At 54.9% G+C, this 13,229-nt stretch overlaps 1 protein-coding gene across 4 annotated transcripts; it reads right to left on the reverse strand.

Annotated features, from left to right (window-relative positions):
• Positions 1 to 2,241: 2,241 nt before the first annotated feature.
• Positions 2,242 to 11,504, reverse strand: DLL3 (delta like canonical Notch ligand 3). 4 transcript variants are annotated; one of them, XM_037729481.1, is made up of 9 exons: positions 11,325 to 11,463; positions 10,895 to 11,176; positions 8,787 to 8,844; positions 7,324 to 7,566; positions 6,123 to 6,337; positions 4,981 to 5,203; positions 3,085 to 3,664; positions 2,798 to 2,882; positions 2,242 to 2,461 (listed from the first exon to the last, which is right to left on the reverse strand). In XM_037729481.1, exons 1-9 carry the CDS (start codon positions 11,391 to 11,393, stop codon positions 2,456 to 2,458), a joined length of 1,761 nt encoding a protein of 586 aa, XP_037585409.1. In that variant the 5' UTR covers positions 11,394 to 11,463; the 3' UTR covers positions 2,242 to 2,455. The 4 variants fall into 4 exon arrangements, 3 of the variants coding, with proteins under 3 accessions (XP_037585409.1, XP_037585408.1, XP_017358551.2); XM_037729480.1 differs by having other exon boundaries at positions 6,123 to 6,340; XM_017503062.2 differs by lacking the exon at positions 2,242 to 2,461 and having other exon boundaries at positions 2,468 to 2,882; positions 6,123 to 6,340; positions 11,325 to 11,464.
• Positions 11,505 to 13,229: the final 1,725 nt, after the last annotated feature.

The raw sequence follows: 13,229 nt of genomic DNA on the forward strand, positions 1-13,229 counted from the left end.
TTTTTTTGTTTGTTTGTTTTGATTTTGGTAAACATTGTAAAGCTGATTCCAAAATTCTTATGGAGATGTTAAGTACCTAGAATAGTCCAAATAACTCTGAAAAAGAATAATAAGCCCAGGCATGGTGGCTCACGCCTGGAATCCCAGAACTTTGGGAAGCCAAGGTGGGTGGATCACCTGCGGTCAGGAGTTCAAGACCAGCCTGGCCAACATGGTGAAACCCCGTCTCTACTAAAAATACAAAATTTATCTGGGCGTGGTGACAGGTACCTGTAATCCCAGCTACTCAGGAGGCTGAGGCAGAGGGATCGCTTGAGCCCAGGAAGCTGAGGCTGCCATGAGCTATAATCACACCACTGTACTCTAGACTGGGTGACAGAACAAGAGCAAAACTATGTCTCTTAAAACAAAAAGCAGAGCCTGGTGACCTGGATGTGTGCCATGAACAAGGAAGAAATCTGTGACTGTGTAAGTCAGTAAGATTTGAGGGACATTTGTTATTGCAGCAAAACCCAACTGTCTTAGTTGGCTCAGGCTACCATTTTTAAAATACCACAAACTGGCTTAAACATTTATCTCTCACAGTTCTAGAAGCTGGAAGTCTGCGATCACAGTGCCAGCAGGTTAGGTTCTGGGGAGGGACCTCTTGCAAGTTGCAGACTGCCAACTTCTTGCATACCCACGTGGCAGGAAGGGAGCCAGGTAACTCTCTGCTTCTTTGGGGGTTTTTTTTGTTTTTTTTATTTTTGAGACAGAGTCTTGCTCTGTCACCCAGGCTGGAGTGCAATGGCACAATCTCAGCTCACTGCAACCTCCGCCTCCTGGGTTCAAGTGATTTTCCTGCCTCGGCCTCCTGAGTAGCTGTGATTACAGGCACCGCCATCATGCCTGGCTAATTTTTGTATTTTTGTAGAGATAGGGTTTCACCATGTTGGCCGGGTTGGTCTTAAACTCCTAACCTCAGGTGATCAGCCCTACTCAGACTCCCAAAGTGCTGGAATTACAGGTGTGAGCCACCGTCCCCAGCCTTCTTCTTATTTTTTATTTTGAGACAGTCTCGCTCTGTCATCCATGCTGGAACATACTGGCATGATCTCGGCTCACTTCAACCTCTTCCTCCTGGGTTCAAGCAATTTTTGTACCTCCACCACCCAAGTAGCTGGGATTATATGTGAGTGCCACCACATGTGGCTAACTTTCATGTTTTTGTAGAGACAGGGTTGGTTTCTCCATGTTGGCCAAGCTGGTCTCAAACTCCTGGCCTCAAGTGATCCACCCACCTCAGCCTCCCAAAGTGTTGAGATTACAGGCATGAGCCACTGCGCCCACCTCTGGCTTCTTGCACAGGTATTGATTTGGTGTGGATATTGTGTCCCCTCCAAATCTCATGCTGAAATGACTGCCAATATTGGAGGAGGGCCTGGTAGGAGGTGTTTGGAAGAAAATCCCTCAAGAATGGTTTAGTCCCCTCCCCACGGTAATGAATGACTTCTCGCTCTGTAAGTTCCCTCCAGAGCTAGTTGTCTAAAAGAGCCTAAGCCTGGTGGCTCACTCCTGTAATCCCAGAATTTTGGAAGGCTAAGGCAGACCTCAGGTGATCTGCCTGTCTCAGCCTCCCAAAGTGCTGGAATTACAGGCATGAGCCACCAGGCCCAGTCTAAAGATGGGGGTTTCACCATGTTAGTCAGGATAGTCACCAACTCCTGACCTCATGATCCGCCCACCTCAGCCTCCCAAAGTGCTTCGATTACAGGCATGAGCCATCACGCCCAGCTGAATACTTTTTTTTTTTTTTTTTAAAGAGACAGGATCTTGCTGTACTTAGCCCAGGCTTTAGTGCAGTGGTATTATCATAGCTCACTGCAGCCTCAAACTCCTGAGGTCAGGCAATCCTCCTGGCCTCAGTCTCCCAAGTAAGTAGAACTACAGGTGCACCACCACACCTGGCTCATCTTTGTTTAATTTTTCATATAGATAGGGTCTCACTGTGTTGTCCAGCTGGTCTCCAACTCCCAGCCTCAATTGATCCTCCTGCCTCAGCCACTGATCTCATTCAGTGGCTCAGTGGGATTACAGGCACGAGCCACTGCACCCAGCCATGAATTCTTTTATATTTAAAGCAGTTTGAGTGTTTCTGACCCCTGCATAAAGAGTCCTGTCTACTATTCTCCTCTGGAGACAAAATCTCTTCCCCTCAGCCCCAATGGCACATACAAAGCATTCAACCTCGTGAGTCAAAACTGATCAAAATAACAGCCTTTATAGATGTTTCTGGAGAGATGGGGTGAGAAAAAATAGGATATAAATAACCAGTATTTACAACTTGCAACAGTAAAGTTCTCCCAGACACCCCTTCGAGATTGAACTCCAAAACCTCTGGGGCAGACACTGGGAACCACCAAGCAAATACAAAAACATCCACGCTCTGACTCCAGGTGCGGATGGAGGAGACCGGTCAGGCCTAGAAACAAAATGAGCAGGAAGCATTAGAGAGGCTGCCCCTCTGCCTCCCCTGCCTCCCAGCAGAGTAGAATCAGTGGAGACGCTCTGGCAGAGTCCCCATCGTGACTTCTTCAAGCCCATAGCTTTCCAGAGAGAAGATGCCAGGCAGCTCAAAACAAGAGAGACGCAAAATAAAATGAAACTAAGTTAGAACTGAAAAGCGGGCTTAAAACCTTCCAGAGACTCTACCCAATTCATTTCACAGACAGAATCGAGGCAGGGTAGGGGAAAAGCAGGCGCTGCCTCTGCCCAGCGCGCCCAGTGTGTGTAGCGGGGGAACAAGGGGCATCGATACCTCCCGAGCGTAGATGGAAGGAGCAGATATGACATAAATCCCTCGAGAGTCTCCATCTTCAGGACGATTCCAATCTATGGATGAGCTGTGGGAGGAAAGAAAAATCCAGAACCTTTAAATTCTCAGATCTTGTTTTCCCCTACCCATCACAAAGGGGAACCCAAAGCCAGCTAGGGGTAAGAGAGACCGACCAGGGAGATGCATCAGTGAATTGGGACAACTGCACCACGGAGATTGGCGCAAGCAGCGGGCAGCACGAGGCGTTCGTCTGCGGCGCAGCCCCTCACCTCGGGCCATCCCCGGGACCCTCCTGCGTCCTTAGGTTGTTGAGTGCATCCGGGAGTGCGTGGACTGACGGCTCCGGGGTCCCCGCCAGCAAGCGAGACCCGGCATCCTGGGCTTGGCCACGGCGGCGCACGTGGACCAGCAAGAGCGCGGCGCCGGCCACGCCCGCGGCCACAAGCAGTCCCAGAGCCGGAGGCAAAAGGAAGCGCTGCGGGTCCCCGGGACTCAGGCCCCGCGGGGCCGCGGGCAACGCGTCTGCGCCGTCGGGGTGCACGGGGAACTCGCACCGCGCGCCCATGTAGCCAGGCGCGCAGGCGCAGACGAGGCCGGAGAAGTGAGCGTAGCAGCGGCCGCCGTGAGCGCAGGGGCGCGCCGCGCACGGGTCTGCGCGCTCGCGGCAATCGCGGCCGCCGAAGCCCAGCGCGCAGGAGCAGCGGTGCGCGCCGCCGCCTTCCACGCACGTGCCGCCGTTAGCGCAGGCGCGGCCCGCGCAGTCGTCGAGGTCGTGCTCGCAGCGCGGACCCGCGAAGCCCGCGCGGCAGCGGCAGCGCAGGGCGTGGCCCAGGTCCAGGCAGAGTCCGCCTGCGGGGAAGGGGACATCAGAGGGCGCAGCCCGGGGGCCGGCGGCCAGCCTGCCCGCCCTGTTTCCAGCTCTATCATCGCCGCACGGGGGTCCCGTTTTTCTCTCTGTCTCTTAAATCCAGGGCCAGCGCCTTGGAGTGTGCCAGGAAAGCCAGCTCTCTTCCTTTCTACCTGATGAAGTTTTGGAATAATTAATTTAGCGCCACCTCTTTGGCTCTCTGTGCCCTTGTCTCTTTCTCCCTCGGCTTCGATCATACTTCAATAGTAAACAGCTCCCAGAACTATGTGTTTGAACCCTCTGGCTTTCTTCTGCCTAGAATGCCCCCTCTCTTCCCTTCCTCTTTTTCTCCCATTTTTTCCCACCTTTTCTCTTCGCTAGCCCACCCCTCAGGTCTCCACTCCGATGCTCCTTCCTCCATCCCTGCCCTGATCGCTGCCCTGTGCTCCCAGATCACAGCCCTTGACCACCCACCCTGTCTGAGGGTGTCTGTCTTCCCCTCTGGGATGCTACCCCCAGGAGGGTGTGGCCCAGAGATGTCCTGGTCCCTGCTGTGGCCCTAGTACCACACACCCCAGAGTGAACACTCAGTGTTTGGGAGAATTATTGCATTCACTCCCAAGAAGAGACACAGGCAGCCCTTTACATCCATATCTTATTTAATCTTTTTTTTTTTTTTAATTCAGTCTTTCTCACCCCGTCGCCCAGGCTGGAGTGCAGTGGTGCGATCGCGGCTCACTGCAACCTATGCCTCCCTGGTTCAAGCGATTCTCCTGCCTCAGCCTCCCGAGTAGCTGGGACGACAGGCTTGCGCCACCGCACCCGGCCTCATTTAATCTTTTAGCACCGATCCCAGGTCTCCTCCCAGCTCAGAATCTTCCTGTGGCTCCATCTCACTCAGGGGAAAAGTGAAGTCCCCCTTATTGTGACCCAGGGGGTCCCACGAGATTCACCTCAGTCTTATCTCAGTCCCTACCTCATCTCGTCAGTGTGACCACACTGGTTCCCCTGCTCAGCCCCAGCACAGCAGGCAGCTTCCTACCACCTCAGCTCTACCAGGGCAGGATTTTGTCTGTTTCATTCCCTACTGCATCCTCCGTGCCTAGAATCAGGCCTGGCACACAGTGAATTCTCAGTAAATAGTTGTGAGATAGGGAATGTCTCCTTGCCCATTTTATAGAGCAAACAGGGTTGGGGGTGGAAGGTCAGGTCCCCAGGCCCTAGGGTTAGAAGAAGCAAAGCCAGGATCCCAGCCCAGGACTGTGAGCCATGCAGGGCCCCCACCCCATCCCTGGCCGTTCTGGCCTCCAGGCCTCACCATTGCGGCATGGCTGCAGGCTGCACCGGTCCACCCTCTTCTCACAGTTGGAGCCTTGGAAACCAGGTGGGCAGTGGCAGACGTAAGCAGAGTCAGGGTCTGCGCCCCCGACACACAAGCCGCCGTTGAAGCAGGGTCCATCCGCGCATGTCACCCCGCTCACCTGACACAGCCGCCCGTAGAATCCACGCGGGCAGGTGCATTCAAAGGACCCGGGGGTCTCCTGGGCAGGGACAAGAGGACTTCGGAAGGGAGTTTCCTTGGAGAAAAATCCCATCCCCCTCCTCAGTCCTAACCATTGGGGGTTCCTCCTTGTCCAGTCCCAAGTCCCACTGTGCAGGGGCCACTCTGGGAGGTCCTCCCAACATCCCCTCAATCCACTCCACGTTTTTGTGTCTGCCCATGGGACCCCACAGGGAGGAGGCTCTGGGAGCCCAGAATGACCCCATTCCCACCACACCTTTGTCTACCAAAGCCTGCCTGCCTGGGCATCCCTCCCTGCTTCTGTCCACACTGACGAGTCCTATTAGGAGGTCCTAGATCTCAGCCCACCTCCTCCAGGAAGCCTTCTCTGGATCTCTCCTTCCCAGGCCCTCCCCCTAAGTATTTGAACCCTGAGTGTGTCCATGTCCAGGTGGCCCACACTGGGCCCTACTGTATCCCAGCACTCCACGCCAGGCTCATTCACTGCCACCTCTGCACCCTTGCTCCCTGCGGGCCCCTCACCTGGACACCCTTCTCTAATCACCTCCCAGAAGCCCCCGTCCTGGGCCATCTCCAGGAAGCCTTCTCCGATGTTTTCACCCCCTGTCCCCCAGATCCCAAATCTCCAACCTATTTGTCCCTACCACCCACTACCTTAGGCCCTGAATCATTCTCAGTCCCACAGTGGGGGCAGCTGCGGCCCCCCACGGCTCCTCATCATTTCCACTCCCACACCTTTAGGGGCCACCCACTGAGGCTGCTCTCCCCAGTCCCATCCCCATCACCTAATCCTACTTCAAGGCCCCAGGTGCAGCCCTCCCTGATAGTTATTCCCAGACCTACTCCCCAGGCTAGTGTCTCATGGAGCCCCAGGGAGGGGGCTGTGGCTTCCCGGGTAAGGTACCAAGCAGGACAAGGTGGGAAGGGGTGATACTGACACTACAGCTGCCCCCGTTGGCACACGGGTTCCCATCACAGGGCCCAGGCCCAGGGACAAGGCATCTGGTGGTGGCAGAGGATGGGCCCCTGGGGCTGAGGCAGCTGCTGGTGGACACAGGGACCGTGCAGAGGGGTCCAGTCCAGCCCTCCAGGCATCGGCATTCACCAGGCTGCTCACAGAAGCCGTGCTCTGGGCTGCAGCCTGCTTGGCACTCTGCTATGGGGGACAGAGAGGCAGAGAGAAAGGGATCACCGATGTCGGGGAGGCCAAGGGCAAGATGGAAAGCAGGGAGGTTTCTAAGCACGGTCCCTGCCCCACCTTGCTTCATCCTTGTGACAGATAATCATCGGGACTAGATGGTATTGTGACCCTCCCCTCAGTTTACAGACAGGGAAACTGAGGCCCACACAGGCGAGGTGACCAGGCCACTGGGCTGGAGACTGTACTCTTTGAAGGAGGATGGGTCGGGGGCACGCTGGTCAGAACGTGCAGACAGGAGAAAGGGAGGGAATTTGGGATTGGTGGGGGGAACACCTGGCCTTTCAGGGAAGATGGGAGTGCCTTGAATTAGGGTGGCTCTGGGAATATCTGGATTAGCCTGGGAGTCCTAGGGGTCTTGATAGGGCTCTGAAATTAGGGGAGGGATCTGAAGAATCCCAAGCTTTAAGAAGGCATGGGTTCTGGCCTGCAACCTCAGGGACAGAGGACGGAGGATTCCTTGGCGGGAGTGGACTGGGGAGAGTTTCCAAAGCTTCCGGGTGGGAGTCAGGAGGGCCGCAGAATTAGAAGAGCTTTGGGGGTCCTAGCATCGGGACACGGTGTGAGCGTGGGTTAGGAAAAGAACCGGAGGGTGCCAGCATGGGAAATGGGTGTGGGCTTCCTATCTGAGATAACAAGAGGGCTGGGAGAGGGAAGGGGGCTGGAGTAGCAAGGCAGAGCTGAAGAGAAGTCTAGGGTCCTCAGTTTCCCCGAAGGTGGCAGCTGGATGGTTAGCGGGGTTTAGGGTACATCCGCAGCAGTCAGCGCGTTCCCTAGCTCCCTGGAGAGGGGTGCCTGTGGTACGTGGTGGGGGCTCTAGGGCACCCTGAAAAGGGTGACTGGGTTGTGAGAAGGGACTGAGGGCCGCGAGTGACGCTCAGGAGGGGCCGGGGTCCCGGGGTCCCGGGCTGGGAGGGGGTGGGATCGAACGCAGGACTCACCTGTCGCCTCACACTCCTCCTCCAGCTGCGCGCAAGGGCGCAGTCCCGGGCCGCACCGCGAGGGGGCGCTGCGTGGGCGGCAGAGGCGCGTGCACGCGGCCCCGACGGCTGGCGGTTCGCAGCGCGCGCGGTACGAGAAGCGCAGCTCCCAGGCGCCTGCGCGCTGAACGTCCCGGGCCCACGGGCCCCCAGCTGCCAGGCGCCGCCGGCCGGCCATGCGCGCAAGCAGGCTCCAGGCGGGCCCTGCGGGAACAAGCAAAGCAGGGGCGATGGGGTGGGCCCGGCCGGACGCGGGTGCACACTGAGCGCCCCGGCCGCACTCTCCCTGCCCCTCCCAGCGAAGCCAAAACACCCCCATGGAGCCCTGGGGTCCTTGGACCTCGCGAGGAGAATGGCAGTCACCCTCCTTACGTAGCAAGGCTGCGAACTCCCCAGTGCACCCTGGGGCCTGCAATGTCGGGGTCCCCTCTATACCCTAAGTAACAGTTCTCTCGGCCAGGCGCGGTGGCTCAAACCTGTAATCCCAGCAGTTTGGGAGGCCGAGACAGGTGGATTAACTGAGGTCAGGAATTCAAGACCAGCCTGACCAACATGGTGAAACTGTTTCTACTAAAAATAAAAAATAAATTAGCCAGGCATGGTGGCACGCCTGTAATCCCAGCTACTCAGGAGGCTGAGGCAGGAGAATCACATTCATCTAAGAGGCGGAGGTTGCAGCGAGCTGAGATGGCACCATCGCACTCCAGCCTGGGTGACAGAGCAAGACTCCATTTCAAAAAAAAAAAAAAAAAAAAAAAAAAAAAAAAAAAAAAAAAAAAAAAAAAAAAAAAAAAAAAAAAAAAAAAAAAAAAAAAAAAAAAAAAAAAAAAAAAAAAAAAAAAAAAGCAGTTCTCTTATAGAGAGCGAGAACTGGCCAACATAGTGAAACCCGTCTCTACTAAAAACACAAACAAAAATAGCTGGGCATGGTGGTGGGCACCTGTAATCCCAGCTACTCGGGAGGCTGAGGTAGGAGAATTGCTTGAACCTGGGAGGCAGAGGTTTCAGTGAGCCAAGATCATGCCACAGTACTCTAGCCTGGGTGACAGAGTGAGACTCCATCTCAGGGAAAAAAAAAAAAAAAAAAAAGCTTCACATAGAAGAACCAGAAGTAACTCATATTGCACCCTGAGCTCTCGACATCAGATGGTGATGAAGTAGGGCTGTGAGATGCTATGCCCTCCTCTGGTGGCTTCGGTAGTAAGAGCGTTTCCCCCACTTCATCTGGTACCAGGACCACAGACTGCTACATCCAGTACCAGGACATGTCTGTGCTTGAGATGCCAAGAGCCCTGGAGCAGCCAACACCCAGCACCACACCCCAGGAGCTGTGATGACATCATAAGACCTACAGACAACACTATCAACCTCGAGTCTCACGTGGACCCCAGCTCCCCACCAGTCCCAAGGCAGAAGACACTCACCTCCAATCTGATCTCCTAACTCCTGTCTCCAGGTTTCAATGATGAGAGAGAAGGTGCCCTGGTTGGGTGAAGGAAGGGGGAATGAAAGACAGGGGTTAGGGTAAGTATTCAATGAAGGCCAGAGTTCAGGAGGGAAGGGTGATGGCCAGTACTAGGAACCGGAGCAAGCAAGGGACAATCCCCAGAGGGGCCAGCCCAGCCCAAGGAGGGAATGACTTCTGCGGCTTTTTTGTTTGTTTGTTTGTTTTGTTTTTTTTGAGACACAGTCTTGCTCTGTTGCCCAGGCTGGAGTACAGTGGCACCATCTCAGCTCACTGCAACCTCTGTCTCCCAGGTTCAAGTGATTCTCCTGTCTCAGCCTCTTGAGTAGCTGGGACTATAGGCGCGCACCACCATGCCTGGCTAATTTTTATATTTTTAGTAGAGATGGGCTTTCACAATGTTGGCCAGGCTGGTCTCGAACTCCTGACCTCATGATTCGCCTCGGCCTCCCAAAGTGCTGGGATTACAGGCATGAACTACTGCACCTGGCCCCTTTTTTTTTTTTTTTTTTTTTTTGAGACAGGGTCTTACTCTGTCAACCAGGCTGGAGTGCAGTGGAGCGATCTTGGCTCACTGCAACAACCTCTGGGGCTCAAGCAGTCCTCCCACCTCAGCCTCCCGAGTAGCTGGGACTACACGCACATGTCACCCTGCTCCACTAATTTTATTTTATTTATTTATTTATTTAGTAGAGACAAGGTCTCATAGGCCAGGACTTTGGGAGGCCGAGGCAGGTGGATCACCTGAGGTTGGGAGTTCAAGACCAGCCTGACCAACATGGAGAAACCCCGTCTCTACTAAAAATACAAAATTAGCTGGGCATGGTGGCACATGCCTGTAATCTGAGCTACTCGGGAGGCTGAGGCAGGAGAATCGTTTGAACCTGGGAGCAGAGGTTGCGATGAGCCAAGATCCTGCCATTGCACTCCAGCCTGGGCAACAAGAGGGAAACTCCGTCTCAAAAAAAAAAAAAGAGAGAGAGACAAGGTCTCACAATATTACTGAGACTAGTCTCAAACTGCTGAGCTAAAGCTATCCTCCTGCCTAGGTCTCCCAAAGTTCTGGAATTACAGGGTCAGCCCCTGAACATGGCTTGCTTTATTGAGCACATACTACATGGTAAGCACTTTATTAAAGAGACGTGGTTGAATCGCTCAGAAGAGACCCTTGTGAGGTACCAGGATGATCCCATTTTATAGCTTGGCAAACTGAGGCTGGAAACCAGGCAGTTACTTGTCCAAAAAGACAATGATCTAGAATTCTAATACAGGTCTGTTCATCTTTGTGCCTTTGGGGCCAGGCACAGTGGCTCATGCCTGTAATCCCAGCACTTTGGGAGGCTGAGGTGGGTGGATCATCTGAGGTCGGGAGTTTGAGAGCAGCCTGACCAACATGGAGAAACCCTGTCTCTACTAAAAATGCAAAAAAATTAGCGAGGCATGGTGGTGCACACCTGTAATCCCAGCTACTCAGGAGGCTGAGGCAGGAGAATCGCTTGAACCCAGGAGGCAGAGGTTGCAGTGAGCCAAGATCACACCATTGCACTCCAGCCTGGGCAACAAGAGCAAAACTGTCTCAAAACAAAAAAATCTTTGTGCCTTAGGGTTGTGGGGTTGGGAGACAGGATTTTGGAGGTGAAAGAGTAATTAATACAGGACCCAACTGAAAGAACTGAGAACAGGAAAAAAAAAGAAGATATAAGTGGTCCCCAAGACAAGGTGAGAGGTTTGGGGATAAAGATGAGGACCCCAGTTTTTAGGGATCCCCAAGGAGCAGAGATAGAGTTCCTTGAGTTTAGGATTTCAGAGGCTGGGTTTGAGATTCTGGGAATTTGGGGTCCCAGCATGCAGGGCAGGGGAATCAGAACATTTAGAATCCCCAGTGTGCAGGGTTTAGGGGTCTGGGAATGTGGGGATCGTAGAGTTACTGGTCTGGGAATTTGGTCCACCCCCTGGGAGGCAGGGAGGCAGGATTAGGGTCTTGGAAGCTGGAGGGGACAGGAGGTGGGGGTTTCGGTGGCAGGATTAGGCCTCCAGCAGCGGGAGTACCCCAGGGGCAGCACTCACCGGCCAGGCGTCCCGGAAGGGCACCCGCAAGAGGCCGTCGGGCAGTGGCAGATCAGGCGCGGGTGCTCCGGCCTGCTCGGTGTAGGCGGGTCCGCGCGCACTCAGCGCCGTGCCCGGGGCGCACGGGGACTCGGTGGCCTCCTCCGAGAGCCCAGGCTTCAGGCAGACTCTGAAGAAGAGGCGGCAGGGACCCCGGGCGCTGCAGGGGGACCGCGGGGCCCCCGGGCCTGGACCCGGCCCGAAAGAATGGATCTGCAGCTCCAAGACGCCAGCGGGCCGTGCCTGGTATGGAGGCGGGCGCAGGGTGAGGCAGCCGGGGGACCCAGACGTCCCGTCTGCCCCGCGCCCCCCTCCTCAGGACTTTCAGGTCGCACCCCCACCCCACTCCCGCATTCATCCCTTTCCACGCCACCTCCCGCCTGGCTCTGACCTGGGGGACAAAAAAGAGCGCTAGGATCACGGTCTGGGACAGTAGCCCGGACATCCGTGGGAAGACCATGGCCTTCTTGGGGGGTCTCGGGAGTCGCAGCTGCTGGCTTCCAAGCCTTATATCTGAGGGAATGGCCCCGCCCCTCAGGCAGCTACCCGGCCCCAGGGGACCAAGGGAGGGTGGTTGGTCACCAGGGAAGGGGAGCGTGCAGGAGCAACAGAGAGATTTCGTCTGTGGTCGTGGGCACGGGCCAGGTCGTGAGTGGGTGATCCCGCAACTTTGTGTTTGGCTGGCGTGGGGCGGGGTTTCGGGGCTAAGCCTGTGTGTGAGGTTGCACATGATTTTAAGATTTGGTGTGTGGTATGGACCAGCGCTGCTGGAGGGTGCACACGACTTTGTGACTGCGTGTCCACGTGGGACTGCGCGGCTCAGCATATGCCTGGAGTTGTCTGTGACTGACAAAATTATGAGGTTGTAAACAATTCTGCTTCTGCACGCACCCCCGCATGGGAAACTAGATGTGTACACCACTTCGTGACTGTGTGGCCCTTCGAGATTCTGTGGCTGTGTGGATGCTTCTCCGTGCGTGTTTACGGGAGATCCTATGTAGGCGTACAGAACCTGTGACTTTGTGCTCTGTGCGGGGGCTGTGCAAGGCGGGGAATGGCTGAGGACGCCTGTGTGTGAATGAGACTGGGTTTGGGAGGTCCACGGATGTAGCCACGTGTGGATACGATGAAGATACAGAGTTCCTTGTGAACCCCTGTGTGCGTTCGTTTGTGTGAATGAGATTGGATTTGAGAGGTCCACCGGTGTAGCTGTGAGTGGATATGATGAAAATCTGAGGCTCTTTGTGGACCCCTGTGTGCTGGCGTGTGTGTGATCCCCTTCCCCAAAACAAAGCCACCCTCCCAAATCCCCCATCGCGGACGCACCAGACGCCAGGGCGAGAAGCCCGGCCTCAGAGGGGGCTCCCAGCTGTATGTAAATGCCGCCATCTGCCGGGCGGCCGCGCCCCTCCCCCTTCGGGCCGCAGCTGGGCTGCCCGTTTGGCCTCCGGAAGGTGTGAGGAGCAAATGGGCAGGAAATTCCGTCTTCACATACAGGAACCCGCTCCCCCACCCCAGAAGAATGGGGGTAGGGGACACCAAGGCCCTTCAGAAATCCTTTAGTATTCCAGGACCTCAGCAGGAAAAGCTAATTAGGAGCAGATGTCCCAGCCCCTCTGGTCATAATTGCTCCCTGCCAGGAATGGGGCAAAGCCTTTGAGCTGGGCTAACTTTTTTTTCCCCCAAAGTAAAAGAATTTAGTGTTGAGAGGCTAGTACAGGGAAAAATACAGTTTCAATTTATGTTTTTGTTCCAGAGAAGTATTGCATAGCCCAGCAGAACCAGGCATACAGTAGGTGCTCAGTTTTTGTTTTGTTTTGGGTTTTTTGGGGTTTTTTTGTTTTTTGTTTTTTAGAAGTTTTGCTCTTGTTGACAAGGCTGGAGTGCAATGGCAGGATCTTGGCTCACTGCAACCTCCACCTCCTGGATTCAAGCGATTCTCCTGCCTCAGCCTCCCAACTGGCTAGGATTACAGGCACCTGCCACCACACCCTGCTAATTTTTTATATTTTTAAATACACACAGGGTTTCACCATGTTGACCAGGCTGGTCTCGAACTCCTGACCTTCAGGAGTTCAAGACCACCCACCTCAGCCTCCCAAAGTGCTGGGATTACAGGTGTGAGCCACCACGCGCAGCCCAGTTAATTTTTTAATGAATGAAAGACCAGGCTGGGCACTCACGCCTATAATCTCAGCACTTTCGGAGGCTGAGGTAGGGGACTGCTTGAGGCCAGGAGTTTGAGACCACCCTGGGCAACAACACAGCAAGACACCCTTCTCTACCCAAAAAAAAA

Source organism: Cebus imitator, unplaced genomic scaffold, assembly GCF_001604975.1.
Source record: "Cebus imitator isolate Cc_AM_T3 unplaced genomic scaffold, Cebus_imitator-1.0 Scaffold306, whole genome shotgun sequence".
NCBI classification, from domain to species: domain Eukaryota; kingdom Metazoa; phylum Chordata; class Mammalia; order Primates; family Cebidae; genus Cebus; species Cebus imitator.

Excerpts from the sequence above, each read along its gene's own strand:
- DLL3 (XM_017503062.2), bottom strand. The coding sequence starts at position 11,393 with ATGGTCTTCCCACGGATGTCCGGGCTACTGTCCCAGACCGTGATCCTA. Across the intron at positions 8,845-10,894 it reads CCTTCCGGGACGCCTGGCCG|GGCACCTTCTCTCTCATCAT; the intron begins GTGAGTGCTGCC and ends TCACCCAACCAG. Across the intron at positions 3,665-4,980 it reads CCTGCAGCCATGCCGCAATG|GCGGACTCTGCCTGGACCTG; the intron begins GTGAGGCCTGGA and ends CCTTCCCCGCAG.